General features: G+C 38.4%; 1 protein-coding gene across 5 annotated transcripts in view; it reads left to right on the top strand.

The window, feature by feature from the left end:
- The window catches only part of SLC36A4 (solute carrier family 36 member 4), a 66615-nt gene that overhangs the window by 47866 nt on the left and 6654 nt on the right, over positions 1-12095 (top strand). Inside the window, exon 11 of one of the 5 annotated variants that reach the window (XM_064288823.1) lies at positions 1823-2789. The exons of the other annotated variants lie outside the window; for them this stretch is intronic. Coding sequence (XP_064144893.1) covers positions 1823-1944 — 122 coding nt within the window. The 3' untranslated portion in view covers positions 1945-2789. Of the gene's footprint in view, positions 1-1822; positions 2790-12095 lie in introns of those variants that run through there. 5 annotated transcript variants of the gene reach the window in all.

Raw genomic sequence — 12095 nt, 5'->3', positions numbered from 1 at the left:
TTGGTTTATTTTTAGGTCTTTGATCCGTTTTGAATTAGTTTTTGTGTATGGTGTGAGGTGTGGATCCTGTTTTTTTTTTTTTTTTGCAGATAGACATCCAGTTTTGCCAGCATCATTTGTTAAAAAGACTGTCTTTTCCCCACTTGATGAACTTTGGGCCCTTGTCAACGGTCGGGTGACTATAGGTGGATTGATTTACTCTTGGGTTCTCAACTATGTTCCATTGGTCAGTGTATCTGTTGTTGTACCAGTACCAGGCTGTTTTGACTACCTTAGCTGTATAGTAGGGTCTGAGCTCAGGTAGTGCGAGTCCTCCTACTTTATTCTTCAGTAGTGCTTTATGTATCCGGGGCCTCTTCCCTTTCCATATAAAGTTAATGATTAGTTTTTCCATCTGTCTAAAGGATGCTGTTGGTATTTGGATCGGGATTGCATTGTATTTGTAGATTGCTTTGGGTAGAATTGACATTTCCACAGTGTTGGGTCTACCTATCCATGAGCATTTATTTAGGTCTCTTTTGGTTTGTTGCTGCAGTGTTTTGTAGTTTTCTTTGTATAGGTCTTTTACATCCCTGGTTAGATTTATGCCTAAGTATTTTATTTTTTTAGGGGCTGTTATAAATGGTATTGTTTTCTTGATTTCCTTTTTTCATTTTCTGCATTGGTGTATAGGAATCCAGCTGATTCTTATATGTTTATCTTGTATCCTGCCACTCTGCTGAATCCATTAGTTCTAGTAGTTTTCTCATGGACTCTTTTGGGTTTTCTATATATAGTGTCATATCATCTGCAAATAGGGACAGTTTTACTTTTTTATTACCAATTTGGATGCCCTTTATTTCTTTTTCTTATGTTATTACTTTAGCTAGGACTTTCAGCACAGTGTTCAATAGGAGTGGTGATAAGGGGCATCCTTGTCTTGTTCCTGTTCTCAAGGGAAATATTTTCAGCCTCTCTCCATTAAGAATGATGTTTGCTGTTGGTTTTGTATAGATGCCCTTTATTATGTTGAGGAATTCCCCTTCTATACCTATTTTATTGAGAGTTTTTATCAGGAATGGGTGTTGGACTTTGTTGAATGCCTTTTCTGCATTGATTGAGATGATCATGTGATTTTTTAATTTGTGTGGTGGATTATGTTGATTGATTTTCTAATGTTGAATCATCCTTGCATGCCTGGTATGAATCCTCCTTGGTCGTGGTATAGTATTTTTTTGATATGATGTGGAAATATATTGGCTAAAATTTTGTTGAGAAGTTTTGCATCTGTATTCATGAGAGATATTGGTCTGTAATTTTTCTGTGGTGTCTTTGCCTGGTTTTGATATCAGGGTTATGCTGGTGTCATAGAATGAATTTGGAAGTATTGCTTCCTTTTCTGTGTTCTGCAGTAGTTTGAATAGTACTGGTGTAAGCTCTTCTCTGAATGTTTGGTAGAATTCTCCAGTGATGCCATCTGGGCCAGAGCTTTTTTTTTGCTAGGACTTTTTAAAATTACCTTTTCAATCTCTTCTCTTATTATGGAGCCTCTTTAGATTTTGAGCATCATTTTGTGTTTGGGCAGGTTGTGTGTTTCTAGAAATTTGTCCATTTCCTCTAGGTTTTCAAATTTGTTGGACTATAGTTTTTTTTTTTTTAATAATTTTTATTGAGCTTTAAGTGAACGTTTACAAATCAAGTCAGTCTGTCACATATAAGCTTATATACACCTTACTCCATACTCCCACTTACTCTCCCCCTAATGAGTCAGCCCTTCCAGTCTCTCCTTCCGTGACAATTTTGCCAGTTTCTAACACTCTCTACCTTTCTATCTCCCCTCCAGACAGGAGATGCCAACACAGTCTCAAGTGGCCACCTGATACAAGTAGCTCACTCTTCATCAGCATCTCTCTCCTACCCATTGTCCAGTCCCTTCCATGTCTGATGAGTTGTCTTCGGGAATGATTCCTGTCCTGGGTCAACAGAAGGTTTGGGGACCATGACCACCGGGATTCCTCTAGTCTCAGTCAGACCATTAAGCATGGTCTTTTTGTGAGAATTTGGGGTCTGCATCCCACTGATCTCCTGCTCCCTCAGGGGTTCTCTGTTGTGCTCCCTGTCAGGGCAGTCATCGGTTGTGGCCGGACACCAAGTAGTTCTTCTGGTCTCAGGATGATGTAGGTCTCTGGTTCATGTGGCCCTTTCTCTCTCTTGGGCTCTTAGTTATCGTGTGACCTTGGTGTTCTTCATTCTCCTTTGATCCAGGTGGGTTGAGAACAGTTGATGCATCTTAGATGGCTGCTTATTAGCATTTAAGACCCCAGACGCCACATTTCAAAGTGTGATGCAGAGTGTTTTCATAATAGACTTAGAAGTCCCCTTAAACCATGGTCCCGAAACCCCCGCCCTTGCTCCGCTGACCTTTGAAGCATTCGGTTTATCCTGGAAACTTCTTTGCTTTTGGTCCAGTCCAGTTGAGCTGACCTTCCATGTATTGAGTATTGTCCTTCCCTTCACCTAAAGCAGTTCTTATCTACTAAATAATCAGTAAAAAACCCTCTCCCACCCTCCTTCCCTCCCCACCTCGTAACCACAGAAGTATGTGTTCTTCTCAGTTTTTACTATTTCTGAAGATCTTATAATAGTGGTCTTATACAATATTTGTCCTTTTGCCTCTGACTGATTTTGCTCAGCATAATGCCTTCCAGGTTCCTCCATGTTATGAAATGTTTCACAGATTTGTCACTGTTCTTTATCGATGCGTAGTATTCCATTGTGTGAATATACCACAATTTATTTAACCATTCATCCGTTGATGGACACCTTGGTTGCTTCCAGCTTTTTGCTATTGTAAACAGAGCTGCAATAAACATGGGTGTGCATATATCTGTTTGTGTGAAGGCTCTTATTTCTCTAGGGTATATTCCGAGGAGTGGGATTTCTGGGTTGTATGGTAGTTCTATTTCTAACTGTTTAAGATAATGCCAGATAGATTTCCAAAGTGGTTGTACCATTTTACATTCCCACCAGCAGTGTATAAAAGTTCCAATATCTCCGTAGCCTCTCCAACATTTATTATTTTGTGTTTTTTGGATTACTGCCAGCCTTGTTGGGGTGAGATAGAATCTCATCGTAGTTTTAATTTGCATTTCTCTAATGGCTAATGATCGAGAGCATTTTCTCATGTTTCTGTTAGCTGCCTGAATATCTTCTTTAGTGAAGTGCGTGTTCATATCCTTTGCCCACTTCTTGATTGGGTTGTTTGTCTTTTTGTGGTTGAGTTTTGACAGAATCATGTAGATTTTAGAGATCAGGCGCTGGTCGGAGATGTCATAGCTGAAAATTCTTTCCCAATCTGTAGGTGGTCTTTTTACTCTTTTGGTGAAGTCTTTAGATGAGCAAAGGTGTTTGATTTTTAGGAGCTCCCAGTTATCTGGTTTCTCATCGTCATTTTTGGTAATGTTTTGTATTCTGTTTATGCCTTGTATTAGGGCTCCTAAGGTTGTCCCTATTTTTTCTTCCATGATCTTTATCGTTTTAGTGTTTATGTTTAGGTCTTTGATCCACTTGGAGTTAGTTTTTGTGCATGGTGTGAGGTATGGTTCCTGTTTCATTTTTTTGCAAACGGATATCCAGTTATGCCAGCACCATTTGTTAAAAAGACTGTCTTTTCCCCAATTAACTGACACTGAGCCTTTGTCAAATATCAGCTGCTCCTATGTGGATGGATTTATATCTGGGTTCTCAATTCTGTTCCATTGGTCTATGTGTCTGTTGTTGTACTAGTACCAGGCTGTTTTGACTACTGTGGCTGTATAATAGGTTCTGAAATCAGGTAGAGTGAGGCCTCCCACTTTCTTCTTCTTTTTCAGTAATGCTTTGCTTATCCGGGGCTTCTTTCCCTTCCATATGAAGTTGGTGATTTGTTTCTCCATCACATTAAAAAATGACATTGGAATTTGGATCCGAAGTGCATTGTATGTATAGATGGCTTTTGCTAGAATAGACATTTTTACTATGTTAAGTCTTCCTATCCATGAGCAAGGTATGTTTTTCCACTTAAGTAGGTCCTTTTTAGTTTCTTGTAGTAGTACTTTGTAGTTTTCTTTGTATAGGTCTTTTACATCTTTGGTAAGATTTATTCCTAAGTATTTTATCTTCTTGGGGGCTACTGTGAATGGTATTGATTTGGTTATTTCCTCTTCGAAGTTCTTTTTGTTCGTGTAGAGGAATCCAAGTGATTTTTGTATGTTTATCTTATAACCTGAGACTCTGCCAAACTCTTCTATTAGTTTCAGTAGTTTTCTGGAGGATTCCTTAGGGTTTTCTGTGTATAAGATCATGTCATCTTCAAATAGAGATAATTTGACTTCCTCCTTACCAATCCGGATGCCCTTTATTTCTTTGTCTAGCCTAATTGCTGTGGCTAGGACCTCTAGCACAATGTTGAATAAGAGCGGTGATAAAGGGCATCCTTCTCTGGTTCCCGTTCTCAAGGGAAATGCTTTCAGGCTCTCTCCATTTAGAGTGATGTTGGCTGTTGGCTTTGTATAGATGCCCTTTATTATGTTGAGGAATTTTCCTTCAATTCCTATTTTGGTGAGAGTTTTTATCATAAATGGGTGTTGGACTTTGTCAAATGCCTTTTCTGCATCAATTGATAAGATCATGTGGTTTTTGTCTTTTGTTTTATTTATATGGTGGATTACATTAATGGTTTTTCTGATATTAAACCAGCCTTGCATACCTGGTATAAATCCCACTTGGTCGTGGTGGATTATTTTTTTGATATGTTGCTGAATTCTATTGGCTAGAATTTTGTTGAGGATTTTTGCATCAATGTTCTTGAGGGATATAGGTCTATAATTTTCTTTTTTTGTGATGTCTTTACCTGGTTTTGGTATCAGGGAGATGGTGGCTTCATAGAATGAGTTAGGTAGTATTCCGTCATTTTCTATGCTTTGAAATACCTTTAGTAGTAGTGGTGTTAACTCTTCTGTGAAAGTTTGGTAGAACTCTGTAGTAAAGCCATCCGGGCCAGGGCTTTTTTTGTTGGGAGTTTTTTGATTTCCATTTCAATCTCTTTTTTTTTGCTATATGTCTTTTTAGTTGTTCTACTTCTGATTGTGTTAGTTTAGGTAGGTAGTGTTTTTCTAGGAATTCCTCCATTTCTTCTAGGTTTGCAAATTTGTTAGAATACAATTTTTCGTAATAATCTGATATGATTCTTTTAATTTCAGTTGGGTCTGTTGTGATGTGGCCCATCTCATTTCTTATTTGGGTTATTTGTGTCCTTTCCTGTATTTCTTTAGTCAGTCTGGCCAATGGTTTATCAATTTTGTTAATTTTTTCGAAGAACCAGCTTTTGGCTTTGTTAATGCTTTCAATTGTTTTTCTGTTCTCTAATTCATTTAGTTCAGCTCTGATTTTTATTATTTGTTTTCTTCTGGTGCCTGATGGATTCTTTTGTTGCTCGCTTTCTATTTGTTCAAGTTGTAGGGACAGTTCTCTGTACGTGTGCATTTATTGATATAAACTGACCTCTGAGCACTGCTTTTGCTGTGTCCCAGAGGTTTTGATAGGAAGTGTTTTCATTCTCGTTGCATTCTGTGAATTTCTTTATTCCCTCCTTAATGTCTTCTATAACCCAGTCTTTTTGGAGCAGGGTATTGTTCAGTTTCCAAGTATTTGATTTCTTTTCCCTGATTTTTCTGTTATTGATTTCCACTTTTATGGCCTTGTGGTCTGAGAAGATGCTTTGTAATATTTCAATGTTTTGGATTCTGCAAAGGTTTGTTTCATGACCTAATATGTGATCTATTCTAGAGACTGTTCCGTGTGCACTAGAAAAAAAGGGAAACTTTGCAGCTGTTGGGTGGAGTGTTTTGTATAAGTCTATGAGGTCAAGTTGGTTGATTGCAGCAATTAGGTCTTCCGTGTCTCTATTGAGCTTCTTACTGGAAGTCCTGTCCTTCTCCGAAAGTGGTGTGTTGAAGTCTCCTACTATAATTGTGGAGGTGTCTGTCTCACTTTTTAGTTCTGTTAAAGTTTGTTTTATGTATCTTGCAGCCCTGTCATTGGGTCATAAATATTTAATATGGTTATATCTTCCTGGTCAGTTGTCCCGTTAATCGTTATGTAGTGTCCTTCTTTATCCTTTGTGGTGGATTTAACTTTAAAGTCTATTTTGTCAGAAATTAATATTGCTACTCCTGCTCTTTTTTGCTTATTGTTTGCTTGATATATTTTTTTCCATCCTTTGAGTTTTAGTTTGTTTGTGTCTCTAAGTCTAAGGTGTGTCTCTTGTAGGCAGCATATAGACAGATCGTGTTTCTTTATCCAGTCTGAGACTCTCTGTCTCTTTATTGGTGCGTTTAGTCCATTTACATTCAGCGTAATTATAGATAAGTATGTGTTTTTTATGTGTTTAGTGCTGTCATTTTGATGCCTTTTTGTGTGTGTTGATGACAGTTTCATTTTTCCACTTACTTTTTTGTGCTGAGACGTTTTTCTTTGTAAATTGGGTGTTCCTCATTTACATAGTATTTGACTTTATGTTTGCTGAGTGGTTACGTTTTTCTTGGTTTTTATTTTGAGTTATGGAGTTGTTATACCTCTTTGTGGTTATCTTAATATTCACCCCTATTTTTCTAAGTAAAAACCTAACTTGTATTGTCCTGTATTGCCTTGTATCCCTCTCCATATGGCAGTTCTATGCCACCTGTATTTAGTCCCTCTTTTTGATTATAGTGATCTTTTACATATTGACTTCGATGACTCCCTGTTTTGAGCGTTTTTTTCTTTTTAAAATTAATCTTAATTTGTTTTTGTGATTTCCCTATTTGAGTTGATATCAGGATGCTCTGTTCTGTGACCTTGTGTTGTGCTGGTTTCTGATATTATTGGTTTTCTGACCAAACAATTTCCTTTAGTATTTCTTGTAGCTTTGGTTTAGTTTTTGCAAATTCTCTAAGCTTGTGTTTATCTGTAAATGTTTTAATTTCGCCTTCATATTTTAGACAGAGTTTTGCTGGATATATGATCCTTGGCTGGCAGTTTTTCTCCTTCAGTGCTCTATATATGTCATCCCATTGCCTTCTTGACTGTGTGGTTTCTGCTGAGTAGTCTGAACTTATTCTTAGTGATTCTCCTTTGTAGGAGACCTTTCTTTTCTCCCTGGCTGCTTTTAAAATTTTCTCTTTATCTTCGGTTTTGGCAAGTTTGATAATATGTCTAGGTGATTTTCTTTTTGGATCAGTCTTAAATGGAGTTTGATGAGCATCTTGGATAGATATCCTTTCGTCTTTCATGATGTCAGGGAAGTTTTCTGCCAATAGTTCTTCAACTTTTCTCTCTGTGTTTTCTGTTATCCCTCCCTGTTCTGGGACTCCAATCACACGCAAGTTATTCTTCTTGATAGAGTCCCACGTGATTCTTAGGGTTTCTTCGTTTTTTTAATTTCTTTTTTAGCTGTCTTTTTTTTTTCAGCTATATTGGTGTCAATTCCCTGATCCTCCAGATCTCCCACTCTGCATTCCAATTGCTCGATTCTGCTCCTCTGACTTCCTATTACATTGTCTAATTATGTAATTTTATTGTTAATCTTTTGGATTTCTGAATGCTGTCTCTCTATGAATTCTTCCAACTCATTAATTTTTCCACTGTGTTCTTGAATAATATTTTTAAGTCCTTCAACTGCTTTATCAGTGTGTTCCTTGGCTTTTTCTGTAGATTGCCTTATTTCATTTCTGAGGTCATCCCTGATGTCTTGAAGCATTCTGTAAATTAGTTTTTTATATTCTGTATCTGGCAATTCCAGGATTGTATCTTCATTTGGGAAAGATTTTGATTCTTTAGTTTGGGGAGTTGTAGACGCAATCATGGTCTGCTTCTCTATGTAGTTTGATATTGACTGCTGTCTCCGAACCATCACTAAGATATTGTAGTGATTTATTCTATATTTGCTCACTGAGTCTTATCTTGTTTTGTTTTCTTTCAATATATGTAGATGGGGTACTAGATTGCACTGTCTTGATTGTTGTAGCCCTTGAATCACTTATGTCCTTTTACCAGCTGGTTTGGGTGTTACCAGATATATAAGCCTAAGAGTCCATGCACTATTCTTGAGTAGAATCTGATTTTGGGTCATCAGGTGTGTGGTGCAGACTGTCACCTATCCACCTAGAGAAGTAGTGGTGATAGTTGCGTGCACCGGATTCTAGTAGCAGCTGGGGGTCACACTCCAGGGGGCCAGGATGCTGACAGGCTTCCCCCAAGTGCCAGTGAGGTAGGTATTTCTCTATTCCTAAAGCACTTTGGTGGGTCGGCTCTGCAGCTGTACCTTAGGCCCCCAATGCAAGTACCTCTACAGATTGGTAGGTGTCACCCTCCTTAGACCCCTAAGGCAGGAGGCTAGGTGGTCTGGTGGGAGCTTCAGCCCTCAGTTCCCTGTTGTGGGTCAGCGAGGGCTCTGTTGAATACGCAGAGATATCAGACCTGGGAAACTTGTCTTTCCAGTAATCTGCTAAAACAATTAGAGTCAGATCCCTATCAGAAATGTCATTGCATTATAATAGCCACCTTGTTCCCTGTAGGGATGAAAGCCCAAGACTGCGGATCACATATGCTTGGCTGGAGCTGGTTCTGTGTTTTTAGTCCAATTAGGGAAGGAGTTTTGGTCCCTGGGTTTTTTGTAGCTGATTCTCTCAGGCCAGGAGAATGGGTTAGGAAAAGACTAAAAAAAAGAAAAACCGCAGCGCAGTTCACCCTCTGGCTCAGGAATTTCCAATGTTAATGAAGCTGCCTGGGAAGGGGAGGGGAGGGTTCAGATAAATAGGAGAGAGTGGCACCCCGGAATATAGACAAAGTTACTTATCTTGCTTGGGATGACTTTTATTTGAGATTCCCGAGGGGTGGGCGTGTCGACTGTGTGCGCTGGCTGGGTAGAGATTGCCCCCAAGGGTCAGGCCCTGTGCTTGCGCTGTCTCAGAAGCCGTGGTTAGTTCCTCCGCTCCCAGTCCAAAGCCCAGCGCCATGGTTCCCCGGCTGGGACACTGCACTCCCGGCTCTACAACCATTCGCCGCTTCTTGGTGACTTCTCCTCCTGTCAGCCGTGTTGCTGCGCTGCCTGTGTGTACTGGCTGGGCTTCCCCCGAGGTCATTTCTGGGGGTTAGAGCTGCGTCCCGTGTTTGCGCTTCTCAGGGTGCCGTGCTCAGCTCCTCTGAGCCCAGTCCAAAGCCTGGCGCCAAGGTTTCCTAACTGGGACGCTGGCTCCAGGCTCCGAAAACAGTTGCTGCTTCCCTGTGGTTGTTCTTTCTCAGTCTCTGTCACTCAGAGCATCTCTTTAGGTCTGTGTTTGATGGTCAGGGTTCGTAGATTGTCACGTATGTGATCGATTCACTTGTTTTTCCGAGTCTTTGTTGCAAGAGGGATCCGAGGTAGCTTCTACCTAGTCAGCCATCTTGGCCCTGCCCCTGGACTATAGTTTTTCATAATACTCTTGTGACCCTTTTTATTTCAGTTGGGTCTGTTGTAATGTCCCCCATTTCATTTCTTATTTGGGTTATTTGTGTCCGTTCCTGTTTTTTGTTAGTTTTTTTTTTGTCAGTTTGGCTACTGGTTTATCGATTTTGTTGATCCTTTCAAAGAACCAACTTTAGGTTTTGTTGATTCTATTTTTCTATTCTCCATTTCATTTACTTTTGTGCTGATCTTTATTATTTCTTTTCCGGTGACTGTGGGCTTCTTTTGCTGTTCTCTTTTCATTTGTTTGAGTTGTGTAGCTCATGTTTTAGTTTTGTCCCTTCTTTTTTGATGTGTACATCTATTGCTATAAATTGACCTCAGTACCTTTGCTGTCTCCCAAAGGTTTTGGTATGTGTTTTCATTCTTGTCTGATTCTAGGAGTTTTTTGATTCCATCTTTGATTTCTTCTATTACACAGTGGTGTTTAAGGAGGGCGTTATTCAGTTTCCTTGGTGTTATTTTTTTCCTTGCTCTTCCCGTTGTCGGTTTCTACTTAGATGGCATTGTGATCAGAAAAGATACTTTGTCTTATCTCAGTGCTTTGTGTTTCATTGAGGGTTGCTTTGTGGCCTAAGATGTGGTCTGTTCTGGAGAATGTTCCATGTGCGTTGTAAAAGAATATGTACTTTGCAGCTGTTGCAAGGAGTATTCTATATATGTTTATGAGGTCAAGTTGGCTAATTGTGGCCTTTAAATCTTCTGTATCTTTGTTGAGTTTCTCTCTAGATGGTCTGTCCTTTACCAAGAGTGGTGTATTTCAGTCTCCTACTATTGTGGAACTGTCATTTTCTCTTTTCGGTGCTTTTAGAGTTTGTTTTATGTATTTTGGAGCCCTGTCATTGGATGTGTAGATATTTATTGTGGTTATGTCTTCATGATGGATTACCTCTTTAATCATTATATAATTCCTTTCTTTGTCTTTTATGGTGGATTTTTTTTTTAAGTCTGTTTTTTCTGAGATTAGTATTCCCACTCCTGGTCTTTTTTGGTGGCTGTTTGCTTGATATATGTTTTTCCATCCTTTGGTTTTTAATAAGTTTATGTCTTTATTTCTAAAGTGTACCTTTTGTAGACAGCATCTTGATGGAGCCCTTTTTTTAATCCTTTCTGTCACTGTCTTTTTATGGGTGCACAGGTTTTTTTTTTTTTTTTTTTAAGGCCATTTATGTTCATTGTAATTATTGATAAGTGTGAGTTTATTGCTGTCATTTTGTAGTGCTTTTTTTTTGTGGTGCTGATGTTTTCTTTGTTCCTCTTACTCTACTGTGTTGAATCCCTTTTGTTTGTGGATTTTTTTTCATTTCTTTTGTTTTTGTAGATTTTATGTTTACTGAGACTATATGTTTTTCTTCTTTATTTTGATGAGTAGGTTTATTAACTTTCTTTGTGATTACCTTGAAATTTACCCTTATCTTCCTAGGTTTGAGCCAGTCATTTATTACTTGGCATCACCTTGCCTTCCTCTCCATTTGAAAGTTCTATACCTACACTGTTTATTCCTTCTTTTATTGTTCTTATGTTATCATTTACAGATTTACCTCTCTGGCTCCCTATTGTAAACCTTTTAGTTTTGATTAATACTTGAGAGTTCATTACCTAGGTTGATGTCTGGCTAATGCGGTCTTGTGTCCTAGGTTCCGGCTGTCATCTGATGATGTTTGTTCTCTAATCAAAGGACTCACTTTAATAGTTCTGGTTAACTTTGGTTTGATTTTTACATATTCCCTTAATTTCTGTTTATCTGGAAATGTCGTAATTTCACCATCATATTTTAGCGAGAGTTTTGCAGGGCATAATATTCTTGTTTGGCGTTTTTTTTTCTTTCAAGGTTTTATATATATATCATCCCATTGCCTTCTTGCCTGCATGGTTTCTGCTGAGTAATCAGAGCTTAATCTTATTGTTTCCCCTCTGCATGTAACTTTTTGTTTTTCTCGAGCTGCTTTCAGGGTTCTTTGTCTTTGGTTTTGGCAAGAGTGATTATGATATGCCTTGACGAGTTTCTTTTGGGTTCTATCCTACATGGCATTTATTGAGCTTCTTGGGTGGTCAGCTTTTCATTTTTCATGTTATTAGGGAAGTTTTCTGTCAGCAGTTCTTCAGTAATCCTCTCTATGTTTTCCATTTTCTTCCCGTGTTCTGGAAATCTGATTGCTTGCACATTTTTTGCTTTTGATTGTATCCCACATCATTTTCAGGGTTTCTTCATTTTTCTTTGTTCTTTTCTCTGGTTATTTCTCAAACAAAGCAGTATCCAAGTATTTGTCTTCAGTTTCACTGATCCTGTCTTCCATTGTTTCAGACCTCCTCAAACCTTCTATGACATTGTCCATTCCTGAAATCTTGTTTTTTTATCTTTTGGATTTCTAATTGCTGTTTTTATATGATTTCTAGTTGTGAATTTATTTTGACATTTTGCTCTTGTGTTATTTTTCTGAATTCTTCCATTGTTTAGTCTTTTCCATGATTTTGTGTGTCTTTCCCTTGATCTTGTCTATTTTTCCCTCATTTTTGTCTGCTTTTTCCTTCAATTCTTGGATAGCTCTGAATATTAGAGATTTGAATTCTCTATCAGGTAGTTCCAGTTCCT

The sequence above is a fragment of the Loxodonta africana genome, chromosome 7, assembly GCF_030014295.1.
Source record: "Loxodonta africana isolate mLoxAfr1 chromosome 7, mLoxAfr1.hap2, whole genome shotgun sequence".
NCBI lineage: Eukaryota > Metazoa > Chordata > Mammalia > Proboscidea > Elephantidae > Loxodonta > Loxodonta africana.
The sequence above is the reverse complement of the archived record's forward strand: the minus strand, read 5'-3'. Positions and strand labels throughout refer to the sequence as shown.